Genomic DNA, 19,517 nt, shown 5'->3' with positions numbered 1-19,517 from the left:
CACACCCAGCAAAAAGCCCTAAAGCTTAAAAAAGGCTCGATGGAAAGAAAAATTTGAATGCTCCTAAGCATGAAGTCCCAATAAAAAGAGTCTGTGCTGGAACTGGTGTGACTAAATCCTATACAAAGCTAAGAGCCAACACTCAGGTTCTCTTTCTGATCTTCCACACATCCCAGGAAAACCAGGTACAAGTCATTTACAGGGTCACACTACCAGTATTACCTGTATGTCTCTGAAATTGCTCATCAGACTCCCCACAAAAGTGGTTACAGTAAGGACAATAATACCACAGCTTAGGAGGTTTTAGCACAAAGGAGTCTGTGAACCTTTGTTTCAGAGGGCATCCGCAAAACTGACCAGCAAGATTAGGACAGAGGAGTCTGTGAGAGAGCCCTTTTCTGCTGTTCTTGTGAGCTCTATCTCATGCACCAATGCCGATGTGACTGGAGAGCAGAGGCACAGGAGCTAAAAGGCCATATGTTTTCAGTTTCAGTGAGCATCTTGTACCAAAGCTTCTCACAGGTGCTGAAGACTACATTTATACACAAAAACCAATTTCCTCCCCTTTACTGCCTAATTTCTTCTAACCTTAGGTTTACCTCTGACTCCCATTTTCCTTTTCTTTCTTCTCAACTATCTTTTCACTTCTCCCTTTATCTTACATTTTTTTCTTACCCATATACTCCCAGGCAGATATGGAGAGGCATGCTGTTTTGGGGGTTTTCTTTTTTGTTACAGGGGAATAAGAGGACTTCAGAGTTAGGACACCACATTGCTGAGTTCTTACAGCAGCCTGACTCTTATTCACTGCCTGAAAAAAAAAAATCCACCTCATGGTCCCAATTTTAATCTGAAGAGCTGAGGGGATAAACGCCAATTTCAAAGACAGTTGGTTGCAATAGTTAATGTTTGTGCAACACTTCACATGCCTAACCATTGTACCCAATCTTCACCACCAGAAAGATGCAGAACTGCTGCCACTGCCTCCCAGACTGTCTGTGAGTGTGATGATTAATGAGCTCACAGCCTTATTTTGCTGTTGAAGTTAATGTTGCTTCCTGAGGGCAACACGCCTGATGAGAGAATTTGCAGCAGTCCATACGCTATATTGATTCAAAATGCCACTGTATGTTTTAATTAGCTTTTAACCATTAAAAAGTGGGGTTGGAAATTAAAATGGCACATATGCTTATGCAGCACATGCCTGTACCTAAAAGGTGAGCATTAGGTCAAGTTGTCGAGCCATGGGCTGGACCACAACTGGCAGTTAAACCCCATTTTTGTAGCAATTAATACATTTCCATGGCTTTTCTTTTTGTTAGCTTTATACCAAATATCCACTTACATCTATTTTCAAGCCTTGAGGAATGCATTTTTCACCCACCCACGCTATCTTTTGAGAGTTATAACACGCTAGGAAAGTTTAAATTTGCAAAGCTGAGGTTTAAGAGCTAACGTGAGGGAGTGGGATTTGCTCAGGCTGGTGAGAAAGTGATGTGCTGGGATAAAAGGCTGCACTGCAACCCCTCCTTTGCACCACCAAAGAGTTTTTATTAAGTCATTGATAAGGTGCTCATAATTTCCTCATTTCTATTGTACTTATCCTTCATCCTCTTGATGGCAAAGGGCTGGTTGAAGTAATATCCTGATCAGTAGAAGCCATTTTTGACAACTTATGGAAGACAAGTGGAGTATTCTTTTCCTTAAAAGAGAATGAAAAGACAATTATGGGGCAATTACAAAACAATAATTAAACATATTAAAACCACCTAGAAGACAAAAAGGAGATGAGCACCAGTTCACACTGATTAATCATGAATGAAGCATGTTAAACAAAACCAGTTCCTCTCTGAAACTGGTTAAGAGGTCTTGAAAGAGGGAAGGTAATCAACACTGTGTCTTGCCTTCAGCCAGGCTGTTTGCCTTGCCCTGCTTGGTGCACTTGTGACCAAACCAGGGATCATGCTCAAGACAAAACTCATCAGTGGTGGCAAGAGTGGCTGAAAAGCCATACACAATGGATCCCTACCAAAAATTCACTGCCAAACTGAAGGGCTATATTGAGTCCAGTTCTCTAGATAGCTGACCTAGATTTGGTACAACTCAATTTTTTCATTAATGATATAGATAAACAGCTTAAAAATATAACTTTTAAATTTGCAGATCAGAATTTCAGAATGAGCTGTAGGCACACTGGAGGAAAGAAGTGTTCAAAATGGTCCAGTAAAATGGACCAAATGAGCATGGCAATTAGGATGAAACCAAAATGTTCTGCTTTGGAAGGAATAAATAATTGTGTCAATTCTGGATCCATAGCTAGAGCATGGCTATGAAGGATGTGGACCAACTAGAAGCTGAAAAATACTAAATACAACATGAAAAACATGATCTACAAAGAACATGTAGGGCTGTTTCACCTGAAGAAGACAAGGCTGGACAAGGCACAATGGCTGGCCTCCAGCACATGAGCTATTCATGAGCTAAAGAAATAAACTCTTCTGTATGATCACTCTGGCTTGGATGGAAGCAAGAAGCTTCTTAGAACAATACTTGAAAGAAGATACCAGGAAAAATATCATCTCTGGCAAGGCTAATGGAGAAGTGGGAACAACTGCCTGGGTGGATGGTGGAGTCTCCTTCACTGGAGATTTCCAAAAACAGGATGGACCAACACTAGCCAGAAACAGCCCAGATACAGATGATCCTGACAGCAATCCAGGCAGAGAAGAACTACATGACCTCTTGAAACTAATTCAACACTATTATTTTTTTTTTGAGATTTCATTTCTATATTACCCTTGGGAGGTACAGAACTACTTTGTGCCTCAACTCCACATCAGTGAAACAGGAGCATTAGTGGCCAAATTAAACAAATCAACGAGAATCATTTGCATTGAGTTCGGCTGTCTGATTAATCATTTGGAGTTTGCAGCTTATACAATGTATCATCTGTGCCTGCTTTATCATCAAAAGCAGATATTTTCCAATCATAGTGAGGAGAAAATCTGACATTATTGTCATGACTGAATCGCTCTTAAATGCATTTAAAGCTTTACAGACCCATTGGCTGTAATGTATATTTAAAATTCTTGAAACCAGCAAAAGATCAGATTGAGGAAGGAGAGAAAGATGGTAGAACAGTGACACTGTGCAAGTTAGTTTAAATAAAGAATCTTATCAAATCTACTGACTACTTGTTCACATCTGTCCAAATATAACTTATGCCATATGTCCTACTATATAAGTCAGCTTGGAGGCAGGACACTTCCCTAAGCAGCAATTCACTTCCTGAGTCTGCTCTATCTTCAGGAGAATAAAGAAGAGGGGGAAATGATACATTACAGAAAAATCTGAGAAACAAACAAAATAACCTTCTGGGAAGTGAAAATCCTTTTTCTACCCTAACAGTATGGTCAGATGAATCTTTTGTCTTCTTGTGTACTAGGAAAGGGATTATACCTGATATTACCATAAGCTGCCTTTGAGGAAATCAGACACCTCAGTTCTTCTTCACCTTTTCACTTTGTCAAAGTGGTAAATATTGTCTTGCCAGTCACCTCAGTGATCATCCTCCCATCATGAAAACACAATTTATGGTTGCCACCTCTTGGGTCAGACTCCCAAGGTGCGGCCAGTCAATTCCTCCACCTTGGGTCTCCAAGGGCCTTGGTGCTGCACCAAGAGCAGGCTGGGGACGGGAGACACAGCCCTGCCCAGCCATGGGCCTTCCTGGTAAAATGCTTCCCAATGGGAGCTTTCAGCTGGTAGTGTCAGATAAAAATATTATCATCGAAATCCCGTTTCAGATACCAGAAGCCTCCTTATGGCTCTAAGAGTTTAATTTTCATTTAAAAGTCAATAAATAGAGGCATAAGGGTTTAAGATGAATTATGCAAGCCCTTTAGCCATAGCCATTACATTCTGCCACAAAAATGAGCTGCTGTTCTCACTTTGTTTTATGGGCTCACTGTAGCCTGTTGTTATTGTAGCTGCCAAATAAAAACCAGCAAACCATGCAAATGAAAATATAATCTTTTATGCTTTCATAGTCTTAGGATAAACTGGTATATGCAGTTTTAGAGAAGGGGTTTCTTTTGAAGTCTGTAGTGTTATGCCCCTGTCCTGTGAGTCTTTACAAGTGGAGTGGCTTTTTGATCAGCTGCTCTCCCATCTCCGACTGCAGGACTGTTCTAAGCTTGAAGGCAAGGAAAAACATAATAGCTTCCTGTAGATATGAAGAAAGGGTGGATTACAGGTAATTTCATAAAACTGCGAAGTCCCCTTGCTTTAAAAAGAAAAGATTTGCCACTTCTAATTTCTCTCAAGCCTCCTCATTCCCTGACAGGAACACATACCCCACAACTTGCTCCAAGTCATGTGTTTCCTGAGGGTCTGTCACCCAGCAAATGTGCCAAGAGAGAAAGCCATGCAAAGTAATCGTGACAATGAACAGCAGCTGAAGCCAAGTGGTAAAAGCACAAGACTCCACACAACAATACCTGGGACAAAATGTGTGCCAGTACACAGAGAGAGAGAGAGAGAGAGAGAGGCAGAGAGAGAAAAGATGGAACCAGGTAAGGGACAGGGTCTTATGCCATGAGAAAAACGGGACTGTAAACATGAGTTAATGTGCTTTCAAGTTAATTACAGCAGAGCATTATATTAATGGCAGAATATTGAGAATAAGAGCACATGGACTAATATGCAACATTTAGTCCATAACTTTTCCACCCAGAATTCATATTCAAAGCTTGTCTTTTTCACCTTTGCAATGGCTTGTCTCTTTCTTTTGTCTGTCTCGGTTTATTTTCATAGTCACATTCACTGCTGATAACATTTCATATTTTGTGCTTCCTAGTGGGAGCTATGCTGGATGCTGACACCCACTCTTGTGCAGAGATTTTTGCATATTTTTTTTTCCTCTTCCACCCGTTTTACACAAGATGGTAACATATGGCCTTGGGTGATTAAATGATTTAGTGAATGAACTGAGCAGAAAGAGCAGGCTGATTGGAAGAAGACAGCTTCTGTTTAGGCATAAATGTCTTTGTAATCTGTAATGATAGGAAAGAAATTACAGAAAAAGCATAAGAAAATTTAACAGAGTTTTGGCTAAACATTGTATTTTTCAGGTCTGCTTTAAATATAGTGAAACAATAATATAACGGCTATTACTTGCTTTGTTTCTACAGCATGTCCTTGTAGAAGGGGCACCCCAAAAATGCACACAGAAGCATACACCTGCACTCAGCATATAAAGAGACAAAAATTAAACCAATGGTTTTGTGAAACTAAGGTGCCATTTTATTTATTAACTTCTGAACAAGGCAGACCTACAGATTGGTATGGGCTACCACACTAGCTCAAATGGCTTCACATCTTCTAACTTGCTCAGAATTACTCCAACTACAATAACCAGTTGCACCCACACAACCTCAGCAGGAACCACAGGAAATTTTGTAAAACGAAGACATCTGGATGCCTTCTGAGCAGTCCCACCCAGTACACCTCTGCCACTGCAGGGGCTCAGACCACAAATAAACTATCACTCCCATCCTCTTCCTTTCATGACTTGTGTCTCTCTTCTGTTTTAACTTTCTGTTTTTAGCTGTTTTGTGTTTGTTATGTATCTTTGGGATAATACCTATGTGTTCTTGTGAGCATGCAACAGCTCCTGGTGTACTTCTGTTCTGAATTAAGCATCTGTTCGTGGTTGACTGGGATTGTGGTAGACTGGACTCCAGCAGCCAGCTGTTCCTAGGCTGGAAATTTGAAGCCTTTGTATCCAAAAGAAGAGGTTTTTAGACAGAAAATATTTCAGTTCTGCTTCCAGTGATGGTGTGCATATCATTAACAGTCATTATTAATGTAATAATGTAATATCATTAACAAACAAATCCAACTGAATTCCAGTTCATGTCTCCACCCACAAGACCAATTCCATATTTTATGATAAAATTTTTATGCAGAGCCTTGAAATTGTTTTGGGACATGACAAAGTCCTCACCCTCTTTAATAATTCCCATGTGAAGCAGAAGCTGTAGCTTAAAATTAGACAAACCTATGCTCCAGAAAAGGACATCTGGACATACAGAAAGTTTATCAGTGGTGTCTGTCCTCATCTTGTAGCGGGAATATTAGAAGCCACCTTGGTGATAAACCTCAGTGCAGGACACTCCTTCTCCTATATGTGAGAGCATTTGAGATGAGAAAGGAGGTTTTGGCTCACATGGTAAGAAAAGCTCTTAGATGAGTACATCCTGATGCTTATCCAGCATAGTTAGGGCAGATAGGAATTAGTGATCCAGTCAGCCTCTGGCACAATAACATGCACATTTAGCCAATCCATGCAAAGGCAGTATTATATTATCTTGGCACTTCCTCAGCACTGGTTCCCCAGAGAAAAAACTCTTCCACAGTGACATCAGCTGAACCCCAAGTGTGATGGCAGCTTCAAAAACTACTTAATTTTTAATTTTTCTGAAAACCAGACTGCCATCAATTAAGTTATACTACAACAGAAATAATTTAAAAACAAACAAAAAACAAAAACAAACCAACAAACCAACAAAATACAACCCAAAACCACCAAAAACACAAGACTGCCATGATCATAAATCCTAACTTTCACTTCTCTGGGATACATAATACTGTTGATATTTTTTTCTGCTTTACCTCCAGTCCTATTCACCAAAACTTTCTGGGAGAGTTTTAATTTACCATGAGGGTACCCACTTCCATTGTCCCATCAATGAAAACAGTAGCAATGCATATGGGTGACAGTATACAGTTTGAAACAACCCTAGGGCCTAAACCTGGGATATCTGGTGGCAGACGAGCAGTTTCCGTTGTCTATTTCTTTTTCAGCATGGAAAACAAAATTAATGGAATGTACAGTAATTAGCACAGCAGAACTCTACAAATTCAAAAACATGTCAAAAATGGGGTTACAGTTCTACATACATCTACCTTATACAGTAAGTGTAAGAAAATATTAAGGACCAGATTTTCATCTTTTTTCACAGTATAACTGTGTTCTGTTAGCACCTAAACCTATTGCTCTGGACCCAAATGTCCCACAGGCCCTTTGACCCTTGTCAGCTCGGACTCTTCTGCTGGACTTTCCTCAAGAAGAGTTTCCAAGAGCACATAGCTCCATTCAAGCTCCAGAAACAAATGCAACAAAGACTTTTAAGGCTAGCAGGCAAAGCTGGCACCTTGCAAAGCAGCTCACTACGTATTAATGAATCTTGAGCAGCAACAAACAATATTGGGAGATTCACTACACAAACTGTGTTAGAAAAGATGCCAGGAAACCTCGATGTTCTCAGATCAGAGGCAAAAGCCGGGAGGCTCTACCCGAGCTGCAGGTGCTCCTGTAGCTCCACGCTGCCACGTCAGCATTGGTTATGAGCCAAAGGCCTTCAGGCCTCCTTGTTGCCTGGAGGATATAAATGAAAGTCAGCAAGTGAAAAGGTGCAAGAAGTGCAAAACTGCATAATGTCTTTCCAAACTGTGTTTGCGAAGTAAATGAGACTCATTTCTTTCCATGCTATATTGAGATAATTTTTATTTTCCTTGGCTTATGAATGTTCTTAGTTGAATTTTCTTGTGTGTGTTCTTTACAGTATCTTGGGATGCCTGAGGTGATTTATAAATATGTGTAGAGACCAGGTGTATTGCCAGATGTTTACGTCCCTTTACAACAAGGCTTCATTCAATGGAATGCCTGTCTTATATTATTTCTTTCTAATAGAGGATCAACTGGACTATTGGGTATTTGTGAGTCTTCCCTCTGAAGGTTTTTTTCATTAATTCACTATCATCTTGTTTCTACATTTATCATAATGCTAAGTCTTTAAACCTCTTTAAGTACTTTTTAAAAAAATTAGAGTTCCTTTCACATTAAAAAAAAAATCCCAGACAAATGTCAACAGTTCCAGGTCTAAATCAATAAAGTCTTACTCACTGCCAAAAAAGATTTTTAATCTTAAAGTGTTACCCACACTCACTTTTTCTGTTTCTCACCATCTCCTATTTAGAAATAGTAAAAAAAGTGTGTTTTTATAACAGCTGTATAAATGGTAATTGTAGATCACTCTCTTATATATAACTGTAGTAAGAGATAACCTGTAGCCCCAGGGTGAACCAGTATACACAAAACAGACATAGCGATTTGCTGGAGGTCATACAGCCAAATGATAGAATGGAAAACACAACCTGATTTAATTAGGAGTCAGCATTGTAAATACTAGAAGAGGGACAGTGCATTTTTTTCTCAATACATTTTAAAACATAAGAAGGCAAGTTATTGTATATGAGGAGGCAATAATAAATTCACAGAATGTAAAAACAGTAATTAAATTTTATTTAACATTTATTTTTAAATTTCAGGTCCTGTAAAAGTCTCTAAGGATCTGAGAAAGTCAATTTGCTAAATGTCGTCTTTAGCAAATAAATTATTTTTTCACGTTAAGCAGACTCATTTTTCAAAGAGTTTTGTATTATGTAAATGCCTAAATTTCCTCCCTCAATAAAGCTGTACTTGTATCAGTAAATATTCAGAAAGTGAGGTCTTACTAACCAACCCGGAGCAGCTGGTGAGATGGCTTACTTGAGGAAGCAAGAGGCAGCACGAAGTGTAGAGATCTAGGACGACACAGTTAATGTAATCATTTCAGGCACAGTCACTGACAGCTCAAATATATGTAACTGCATAAGTTATCAGTATATTTAACATTGAAAAAAAAATGAAACAAACAAAACTTTAGAATTATTTTCCTAAGTATTTCCTGTTAAAGTACTTTCAACTATTATTTTTGCAAATGAAAGAAAAAGCAGTTTAGTAGCTTTAGGGAAGATGTTCAAGAAACAACAGGCAGCAGGGAATACAGTACTGATTTTTCTCAGATGAAGTGATTATTAGCACTGAGGAAACAATCAGGAAACACGAAGAGTCAGCATCTTAGCTGCTGTATCCTGAAGACAAGGACAAAATCCTATCAAGTTCCAGCTATAATGAAATATGAAACAGGGTGCCAATGGAAAAAATGCCCAAACGCTTAATGATGGAATTATATCAGTATCTAAGAGGGACTGAAAGTTAATAGTTAAAAATATCCTCACCTAGTGGGAGCAATTAGTTCACTGAAGGACGGAGTGAAAAGTGTTTTCTTTTGTACATATATATATTTTATATTTTCATATATATGTGTAATGCTTGAAGCATATGGGCACCTAGATGCTAGCTGCTGTGTTATATACATAGCAGCGCTGTCAAAGCAATTAGGCACAGCTAGAATTCAGTCTGTTTCTTTACAACAGTTTCATATCACTGAAGAGACAAAGTACATGGTTTGCAGCTTTTTTATATCTACTCAATCAATTTTGGTTATTAATACATAACTGAGTTCTTTCTCTTTAAACTGCCAAGTCTCTGTTGGTGATTCTTGTTTTCTTTAAAATATTCCCCTGTATTACCTCTTTACCTGAAACCGAAGGGGAGATGGGGAAATACCCAAACCTCCTTGGTATTGGAGGTAACCTCTTTGCTAAAGAAGACCTTAGCCCTTCAAACCTGGCCTCCACTGCCCTATCCTAACCCGCCATTAAGCCGTGGTATTCTCCAAAGCCGCTGACCTCAATCTGCCTGTGAACCATGATGAGGTCTGGAGAGCTCGCCTCCCCTCAGGCCCCAGCCTTCCCAGCGCTGCCCGGGAGCGCACAGACCTGGGCACACACACATCCCAAACAATGCCAACCTGCTGGCACGGCTCCTCATAATCCGCCCCGCCACGGCGGGAAGCACAAAAATTACCCACAGTAATTGAAGATTTGAAGCGGAAGCTCAGGGCAGAGCGCTTCCTTGCGAAGAGAGAAGCCGAAGCACTTCATTCTTGTCATGAATTCACAGCTGGCTGGTGCTAATCAAGGAGAGAGGCTAGGATCCAAGCCATAGAACTACAAACATAAATGTTTATTCTTGCATCTGAAGTGCCCCAGCCAAACTGGGCACACCCCTGAGATTTCACTTTAGGAGTTTTACACAATGGTATGATATGAATCACCTAATTACCCACTGGTGCTTATTTCTAATTACCCAGTCATAAACGTGGCAGGGTAAAGCTACTCGATTTTTGGACATCTTGCAGCAGCATCCATTACCATCCTTGTGATTTATGCTAATCCAGATGTTCTCGCACTCAACTTCTGCAAAGTTACCAAGCACCAGCAACTTGAGTTTCTCTTAGATACAGATTCTTTGGTGAATTTTGGCAAAAAGTTTCCTGATCTTAGTCGACTGTGTGTTCTCAGTAGGGTAAGATGATGCCTCTTGGGTCTTGAGATAACACTGCAATACGCACTATACATGCATACATACCCAGCCCACATATAACCATCCCCAACACACCAGTAATGCTCTTGCCCCTAACAAGCGTGTGGTCTCAGCACTTTGCCGTCCGGCCCCCCGGCAGCCCAGCAGCGCCCAGGCGAGGCTGCAGGAGCACTCCAAGAAGCAGGAGCACTCCAGGAAGCAGGAGCACTCCAAGGAGCGGGAACACATCGCAGCACAGCTCCCGCCGGGCCCGCCCGGGCCGCGCCGCACCTGCCGCCGTCCCAACATGCACCGCGCCGCCGCCGCCCCGCCCCTCCGGCCCCGCCCCGCCCCGCTCGCCCCTCCCCGGGCCCAGTGTGGCCCTGCCCCCTTCCGCCTCGGCTCCCCGCCGGGGCACGCCCCCTCTGCCCGTCCGCGCGCTGCGATTGGCGGCGCAGCCGGCCTTCCCGGGCCGCCCTCCTCCAATCGGAGGCCGCCGCGGCCCGTCAGTCAGCGGCGGGGCGCCGCGGCGGTTGGCGGCGGCGGCGGCGCGGGCGGGCCGCGCTGTCAGTCAGGGAGCGGAGTCCGAAGTGGGGAGCGGGGAGGGAGGGGGCGAACATCTGTCTGCCGCAGCCGGGCCCGGCTGTGCCGCCGCCGCCGCGAGAGCGCCCCGCGCCCCCGCCCGCCCCCGGCCCCCGCCCGCCCCCGCGCCCCGCCGGTGCCATGGGGAGCCGCTGAGCGCGGGGCCCGCTTCGCTCCGCCGGCTGCCCCGCTCGCTCCTCAGCCGCCGGCAGGGGGGAGCCCGGGGGGGGCGGCGGCCAGCGGGCGCGGGGGGCGGGCGGGGAGCGAGGCGCGATCCCGGAGCGGCAAGTGAACGAAGAGGAGCCGGCGGGCGGCGGCGGGAGCGCGGGGACTTCGGGCCGCCGCGCAGTGTGAGTCCCGCTGCCCCCATCCCCACACACCCGCCGGGGCCGGGGCCGCTGCGGCCCCGCGGGGCGGGCGGAGTTGGCGGCGGGTCCGGCTGGGGGTGGGCGGAGGGGCGGAGGCAGCGCTCCCCGGGCGGCGGGACCGGCCGCCCCGGCGACGCTCCCGGTTACTTTTCTTTTGTTGCCGCCGTGACCCGGGGGCGGCTTTTCCTGCGCGCCGGGCAGCTGCTTCCTTCCCCGCGGGGCGGCTCACGGTGCGCCCAGCCCCGGGCGGGGGCGGCGCTGCCCGCGGGATCAGGGCCCCGGACGGGAGTGTCGGGCCAAGGTGGGGGAGACGCGCGCAGCCCCGGCCAAAAGTTGCCGCCGCCCGGCGGGGATGGCGGGGCCGGGCCCGCCGGGAACTTGCTGCGCGCCGCAGCCTCCCCGCCCGTCCTGTCCCGTCCCGGGGGGCGGCGGGCTGTCCCCGCCCGGCCGCGGGCAGGTGACCCGCCCCGCTGGGTACACGCGTGAGTGTCACCGGGGGGGCCGGCGCGGCTCGGGGCTCCCGCTCGGGCGGGGGGGCCGCTCGGAGCCTACGGGGCTGGGAGCCCGCGTCCCGGGGCCGCCGCGCTCAAATAGCTGGGCAGCCCCAGTCCCCGCGGGGGAAAAGCGGTGTAGGAGCCGAGCCGAGCGCTCGCAGTAGTGCCCCGTCCAGGGGAGCTGCTCCGCGGCTCGATGGGAGCCGGAGTTGGTGCTCGGTTTCACTTGCGCTGCCTTAAACGCTGGAACTGAAAGGACCGGCGGCGGAGAGGGGAGCTGTGAGGTGGTAAATAGGTCCGGTTAATTTCTGCTTTTAAATGAACCCCATGGCTCAGTAAAACCGAACCGGTGTGGCTTTCTGGGGTAACCCCGTGGCTGGGGTAAGCTGTCAGCACATAAAGCGGTCCTCCAAGTTAAGGCAGAAGTGTTGCTATGCTGCACATACAGTAGAGCCCCATATGTTTAGGATTTTCTTTTTTTTTTTTTTTTTCCTCCCTGTTAGAAAGTTTGAAAAAAAGAGACTTTGAAGTATTTTGTTTATACTAACAGAAGAGAAAAGTTCTCCTAAGAAAAAGCTGGTGGCAGGAGTGTAGAGGAGTAGCATATGGCATTAAAAGGAGCACAGCTGGAGGTAGCATTTCCATCTGAACATGATGTCAGAGCAGCTGACAGCCTGCCATCCCTCAGCCTTTTATTCTAACACACAGACAGGGAGTTAGTGTGTGCAGATCTGTGTGTGGAGAAGGTATCTCATTCCTCTCTAACATCATCTCCACTTTGCATCTGTCTCTCCTAGTCTGCTTTTTTTCCACCGATCTAACAGACCTGGAGCCAGCAAGACTCAGAGGAAAGGACTTAATCAGGTTTATGTGTACTAAAGGTAGGAGTAGCAATAGATTAGATACAGCATATTTCTGTTTTGGTGTGTTGTTTATTGAATTTTAGAAAAAAAAATCACATTACTTTTCTAACCAAGTTTAGAGGCAATATATGAAATTGACTATTAAATAGATAAGTGGACTTAGTCAAAAGGCTTGGGCTACAGTTGGAGAGTATCAGTGCTTGGGCACATTGTTAGCATTAACTTTAATGCATATTGTGGGAATGTCTTGGTTTGGAAGAAAGAGAGAGCAAGTTCATCCTTAATTTCTGAGACCAAAACTGCAGTGGATTTAGTGGCAAGCCTAAAGAGAGTTTTGCTTTATGTTCTTGTCTTGCATCTTTTAAATTACTTTACAGGGGTTTTAGTGAAATGTATGAGATGTGCGTTTTTACAAAAGGACTTTCCTAGCTAAAATGTATTTGTAGGGAAGTCCTTCGTTACATGGTTAAATATCCAGCAGCTCAGAAATGTAGTAGCATACAGCTGTAGTGCTTCTGAAAGATAGAAATCAGTTATGTGTTTAAAAACTTTTGTACCCGGGAGAATGGCTTGACTGGTTTCCTCTTTTTTTCCTTGCATGTAGCATTTGAAATCTTTTATTTAGTGTAACAATAATTATTTGAAGGAGTTTTTGTATTTGCGACTAATTTAGAACTTGTAGATTTGAGCTGCCTGAATTGGCCAGACAGCTGTAATCGCACTCCTCTATTCTTAATCTCTTTATCTGGGCAGCAGCTGCCATATGGCCACAGTCAGCTGGATCAGATGTTTATAAGCTTCCTTCTTCGTCCCTCTCTGTCCTTTCAGCCTCCTAATTTGATCACAGCTACCTTGTGAGCTGCCCTCCAATCTTTATTTTTAGCCCTCTTAAGGATTAGGATTGATGTTGGCTGTGGGGCACTTAAAGTGATTGTATTGTAAATCTTCATGCTTTACTCTAGCAATGGTATTTTACAGAATATAGTAGGGGTTGTGTTGTAAGTTTTAGTACGTCTTGGTTTGCGAGGGATGAAGATTTTTCAATAATATTTGCCAGCCCGGAGAGTCACGAACTGGTTAGATGGTTTGGGAGACCATTGCTATCAATCACAGAAGAATAGATTAACACAGGCTTTTAAAAGATTTTACTTTCCATTTGATTTTTTGATTTCTTTACTTCTTTTTTAAGTTTATTTTGTCTTTATCATCAAGGGAGGCAAATAAAAAAGCACTTGGGTAAGAACACTACTTGGGATACTCTTTTTAAACGTGGACCCATGCTCACGTTGAATGGTTGAATGACTTTTTTTTTTTTTTTTTTTTAAGCTTAGTACTGCAAACTCTGCCTGGTGTGGGAGGGGAGGGAAATTTCTGTCCTTCTGCACTGGGGAAGTGGTGCTCGTTGGCGTTTTGGTTGTTAGCTCTCTTTTGTATATTCTGCATGTTGGCAAAAATGTTCATATGCTATTGTACAGTACAGAGGAGGTTTAAAACCTTTAAAAAACCTGGTCTTACTACAAGAAGAAAACCATATGAACTTAATTTGTAAAAATATCCATTTTTGCTGTTGATATAAATTGACACAGTAAATAATTTTTGTAGTTTATGAATGTTAGACCGTCAGATTTGGGTATATTAACATTTCTTCGTGTGAGAACCTCTCCTTTTACTACAATTTGAGTTTAAAAAGAAGGTAGATGATCCGGTATATTTTTTCTGCTGCTTCTGTGATCTCTCAAACTTAGTATTTAAAAATTTTTTAATTTTTTTTTTTTTTTTTTTTTTGTGGTGGGGGGTGTCTGCTCACCTAGAGACTCAATCTGGAGGAAGTTCTCTAAAAAAGAAACCAAAATGTTGAACAGATTTTATGAACAGCAGTGATACTTCAAAAAAAAATTGCAGATGTACCTATGCGCTCACTAGACCAGCTTATTTACCACAGAAAGGAAATCAGGATTGTAGTGGTCAGTCAGGGAAAGAGTTGCCATCGTACATTTGTGTTAAATTATCTTTGCATGGTGTCAGTACCAGAATTCCGGCAATATAAATACCAGGTTTTTAGAGTGGAATTACTTGGATTTATAAGTTCTGTGATTCTGACCTACATTTAATTTTTAAAAATTTTGTTGCTTATAGGTTATGAAGACAGTATGGAGTTTCCTGACCACAGTAGACATTTGCTACAGTGTCTGAGTGAGCAGAGACATCAGGGTTTTCTTTGTGATTGCACTGTTCTGGTAGGAGATGCCCAGTTCCGAGCGCACAGAGCTGTACTGGCTTCATGCAGCATGTATTTCCACCTCTTTTACAAGGACCAGCTGGACAAAAGGGACATTGTTCATCTGAACAGCGACATTGTTACAGCCCCAGCTTTCGCTCTCCTGCTTGAATTCATGTACGAAGGAAAGCTCCAGTTCAAAGACTTGCCCATTGAAGATGTGCTAGCAGCTGCCAGTTATCTCCACATGTATGACATTGTCAAAGTCTGCAAAAAGAAGCTGAAAGAGAAAGCAACCACGGAGGCAGACAGTACAAAAAAGGAGGAAGACGCCTCAAGTTGTTCAGACAAAGTGGAGAGCCTCTCCGACGGCAGCAGCCACATGCCAGGAGATTTGCCCAGCGATGAAGACGACGGAGAAGATGAAAAATTGAACATCCTGCCTAGCAAAAGGGACTTGGCGGCTGAGCCTGGGAACATGTGGATGAGATTGCCCTCAGACTCAGCAGGCATTCCCCAGACTGGCGGAGAGGCAGAGACGCACACAGCAGCAGCTGGAAAAACAGTAGCCAGCCCCTGCAGCTCAACAGAGTCTTTGTCCCAGAGGTCTGTCACCTCCGTGAGGGATTCAGCAGATGTTGACTGCGTGCTGGACCTGTCTGTCAAGTCCAGCCTTTCAGGAGTTGAAAATTTGAACAGTTCTTATTTCTCTTCGCAGGACATGCTTAGAAACAGCCTGGTTCAGGTGAAGGTGGAGAAAGAGGCTTCCTGTGATGAGAGTGATGTTGGCACTAATGACTATGATATGGAACATAGCACTGTGAAAGAAAGTGTGAGCACTAATAACAGGGTACAGTACGAGCCGGCTCACCTGGCTCCGATGAGGGAAGATTCGGTCTTGAGGGAGCTAGATAGAGAGGACAAGGCAAGCGATGATGAAATGATAACTCCAGAGAATGAGAGAGTCCAGGTGGAAGGAAACATGGACAGCAGCTTGCTCCCTTACGTGTCAAACATACTTAGCCCTGCTGGCCAAATTTTCATGTGTCCTCTCTGCAACAAGGTCTTTCCTAGCCCCCACATCCTGCAAATTCATTTAAGCACGCACTTTCGAGAGCAGGACGGGATCCGCAGCAAGCCTGCTACCGATGTCAATGTCCCAACCTGTTCGTTGTGTGGTAAGACTTTTTCTTGCATGTACACCTTGAAACGTCATGAGAGGACTCATTCAGGTGAAAAGCCCTACACTTGCACCCAGTGTGGGAAGAGCTTCCAGTACTCCCACAACCTGAGCCGCCACGCAGTGGTTCACACGCGGGAGAAGCCTCATGCTTGTAAGTGGTGTGAACGCAGGTTCACACAGTCCGGAGACCTTTACAGACACATTCGGAAGTTTCACTGTGAGTTGGTGAACTCATTGTCTGTCAAAAGTGAAGCACTGAGCTTACCTACTGTCAGAGACTGGACCTTAGAAGATAGCTCACAAGAACTTTGGAAATAAAATTTTTATATATATAAATAATATATATATAAATCTATATAGTTGTGGTACAGTCTAAAAGCAATCTTGTTTCCTTGAACTGAAAGTTTGGCTATTAGCTTGTTTTTGCACTTTAAGGCAGCATGAATATTTCACTAATTTAGCACTCCAATAAAAATGAACTGTAGAGGTAATCCGACAAAGTAACTAATTGCGGAGCGTATTTTCCCCCCTTTTTGGAATAGAAGTCAGCAGATACTTAACTTCTAAGGGATCTCCAATTCAAAAAATTTGGACGTGGCTTTATTCTCCCCAAAACATTATTCTTTTAAACTCTTGATCTTTTTCCCCCTCTTAAAATCTGAATGTAGAAATCTCCCAATTTTGTCAGTTCCTTTACATTTCTATAATTGCATGAGTCCTTTCTAGCTGTTGGAAACCTGAATGCTTTTAGACCCAAATGGAAAATTTCTGAAATGCTGGATTATCTATTTTTAAACAAGCGGTTGACTTAAAACTTATTATGGCAACTTCTGGATTTCTGACAGTTCCCACTGGAAAAAAAAAAAACACAAAAAAACCAACACAAAAACATAAAACAAAAACCCTGAGAGTACACTGGGATCACTGGGACTCTGTCTTACGTGAAGGTTTGCTTGGGATGAAAAAGGATATTGCAGCTTCAGCAGTGATGAACTGTGTGTTTAAAAAATGTGAATTACTGTTATTGTATACTGTAATTGATTACATGGGCCGGGGGGAGGTATCAAAGAACTTGGCAGGTTGTGTTGATGCTCTTAGTTGAGTCTTGAAAAGTAAATATTAACGCTACAGAAATGCATGATTTTCAGTATATTTTTGTCTTTGTTTGCATTGTATAACTTTAATGAGTGAGTTGAAAATTATTTAATTTCCTTAGGAAAAAACCTGACACCGTTGAAAATGCCAGTGTTATGAAGACGAGAAATGCACTGTTTTTATTTTATCTAATTTAAATTTACTTTCCCACTGTCTTTAAGTTGAGAAGAACTTAAGCTACGAGTTGCCGATTTAGCTATGTTAACAAGGAGAAAAAAAATTGAATGTTTACAACCAGGCTTCGAGATTTGCATGTGCGGTGTGCATTTACTAACCCCAGACCCCTTCTAATTGCACAGACCCCACGCCAGCTCCAACTGAGGTGCGTCCATTTCCCCAGATGAGCATTTGTAGGATTCCTGCTGCACCACTCCACCACAATAGGTCGTTCTTTTTTTTTTCCCCCGTTGAAAAGAGGCTGTGGACTGAAAAAAAAAAAAGCAAAAAAAGCCCCGGGCTGAAAGGCCTGGGCAGGCCTGAGTGACAGGGGGGGCCGGGGGGGCCGGGGAAGGACTATGCGTATCCAAGCAGCAGAGACTGCAGCCTGACGTGTGGTTTTAATGACCAACACGCAGGTCAAAAGCATTTTGCACAGTGTTTGTTTTCCTGTCTTGCACTTACAAATAAGGTCTATGGGAGTAGCATGGAAAACGTTTGCTGTTTTTTCCTTTTTTTTTTCTTTTTTTTTTTTTTTTCTCTGCTTTTGTTTAAAATTTGATCGCCTTAACTACTGTAAACATAGCCTATTTTTGTGCTTAAGATACTGAATGGAAAACTCCATTGTGTATTGCTGGACTGTTTTGGAAATATTTGGTCAAATGTGTGTTAATTTGGCTGTAATGGCATTTAAAACAAAAAAAAAAGCTGTGAAAATGGCCTTGGAGCGTTATCTTTAGTTACTTGAATAGTTTCTAGGTTTAAAACTACATTCTTTTCTTAAGTTAGAAAAGACAATCAGTGTCTGAGGAAAATGGACTTTCTCTTGGATTTTTTTGTGGTCCTCGTGAGTGATTGCTTTTTTCCTTTCCTTAGTTTCACATTCTTCTTTTGTTCTAAAACTTAGACTGACATCTAGCTTTGACAATCATAGTATGTTTTATTTTCCTGAGGAGGGAATAACTTATAATGCTGTTTAGTTTTGTACTATTGGTGTGTTGGTGAATTTTTAAACTGTGTGCTAACTGCAATAAATTATATGAACTGAGAAATCAATTCCCTTGTCTTTTTTCCCTCTTTTAAATTATAGTTACGGAGTATTTTTTATATTGTGTAACTTTATTACTTTTGTACAGACTTCTATTGCTAACTGTGTATGGAATATGTTTTCAGTATGCTTTTGGGCACTTTGTTGCTACCATACATATTTACATCTCACTTAACATTTAAAAAAATTAAATGCTTGTGTTTTGAAAGCATTTCTCTGTGTGTAGCTCTCGATCATTCTGTAGAGGTATTTTTAAATAATTAATATTTTTTGCTTCCCCAAAAACTTCTGCAGAAGCAATCTATTGAATTCCAGAAATTTTGCTGCCATGCAAATATCTGTGCAGGCACACAATTCCCTTTGTAGGCTTAATTTCACTCCAAGGAGCTCTCTTGGGCTCACTCTCTTGATATAGCAGTCTCTATGAGAACAGTAAAGCAGAAGGCAACAACTTAATCTGGAGCATTGGCCCGGTACTGACTGGCTGTCAGTGTTAGAGTAGGCAGTCAAAATGTCCAAACTACTGGTAACACATCAAAGCTGTCTGGACTACAGAGGAAAATTGAAATAATCCTAAATCTTTTGGGTATTTCTCATACAGGCTAAATGTTTCTCTTAAAAAAAAAAAAAAAAAAAAAAAAAAAAGAAGCAGCTTAGCTAAACCTTTGAAAAAAACCTGGTTTAGATGCTTGTTGCAGGATATATCCAGAATTTTTGTTTGAGGCTGCTCTACCCTAAGAACGAGACCAGCACTGTGGAGCCCAATGGGAATACGAAAGTGGAGCTAAATTAGAAGGCTGGAACAGAGACAGCAGGACCAATTTGATGGGGGGGGAAAAATACCTTAATTTAAACATTTCATTACACTTATCATCTGCCTAGGTACAGCTCAGGTTGTGCAGTGACCAAGTGAATCTCGGTGCCTAAGCTATGCTGCTTATCTTCCTATGTCGGCGATAATTTGTATGTAGCCAAAACGATCTTTTTCACTGTTTTATTCTTTATAACAATTTTCAATCATCATTTTCTGTGTTTGCGGTGTGGATTTTTTTGTGTTATTAGAGATATTTTGAAAACGTTTCCTTCTGTCAATGTTAACATCTCCGGTCGCATAGAATTCTCTGTTTTCTAGCAG

At 42.9% G+C, this 19,517-nt stretch overlaps 1 protein-coding gene and 1 long non-coding RNA gene across 4 annotated transcripts; one reads left to right on the top strand and one right to left on the bottom strand.

Moving 5' to 3' along the window:
• Positions 1-1,530: 1,530 nt before the first annotated feature.
• LOC111927571 (uncharacterized) lies at positions 1,531-10,653 on the bottom strand. Of its 2 annotated transcripts, XR_015283554.1 has the most exons (8): positions 10,412-10,611; positions 8,585-8,649; positions 7,360-7,441; positions 6,062-6,184; positions 5,645-5,757; positions 5,176-5,241; positions 4,765-5,054; positions 1,531-1,702 (listed from the first exon to the last, which is right to left on the bottom strand). It is a non-coding gene; the product is annotated as an uncharacterized LOC111927571 (long non-coding RNA). The 2 variants fall into 2 exon arrangements; XR_015283555.1 differs by lacking the exon at positions 1,531-1,702 and having other exon boundaries at positions 4,844-5,054; positions 10,563-10,653.
• A 451-nt stretch (positions 10,654-11,104) lies between these two features.
• On the top strand, positions 11,105-18,390 carry ZBTB18 (zinc finger and BTB domain containing 18). 2 transcript variants are annotated; one of them, XM_086878179.1, is made up of 3 exons: positions 11,117-11,247; positions 12,557-12,640; positions 14,759-18,390. In XM_086878179.1, the coding sequence occupies exons 2-3, from the start codon at positions 12,628-12,630 to the stop codon at positions 16,339-16,341; spliced, it is 1,596 nt and encodes a 531-aa protein (XP_086734305.1). In that variant the 5' UTR covers positions 11,117-11,247; positions 12,557-12,627; the 3' UTR covers positions 16,342-18,390. The 2 variants fall into 2 exon arrangements, with proteins under 2 accessions (XP_086734306.1, XP_086734305.1); XM_086878180.1 differs by lacking the exon at positions 12,557-12,640 and having other exon boundaries at positions 11,105-11,247.
• Positions 18,391-19,517: the final 1,127 nt, after the last annotated feature.

Source organism: Cyanistes caeruleus, chromosome 2, assembly GCF_971803275.1.
Source record: "Cyanistes caeruleus chromosome 2, bCyaCae1.hap1.1, whole genome shotgun sequence".
Taxonomy (NCBI): domain Eukaryota; kingdom Metazoa; phylum Chordata; class Aves; order Passeriformes; family Paridae; genus Cyanistes; species Cyanistes caeruleus.
This window is presented reverse-complemented; position numbering and strand designations above follow the sequence as displayed.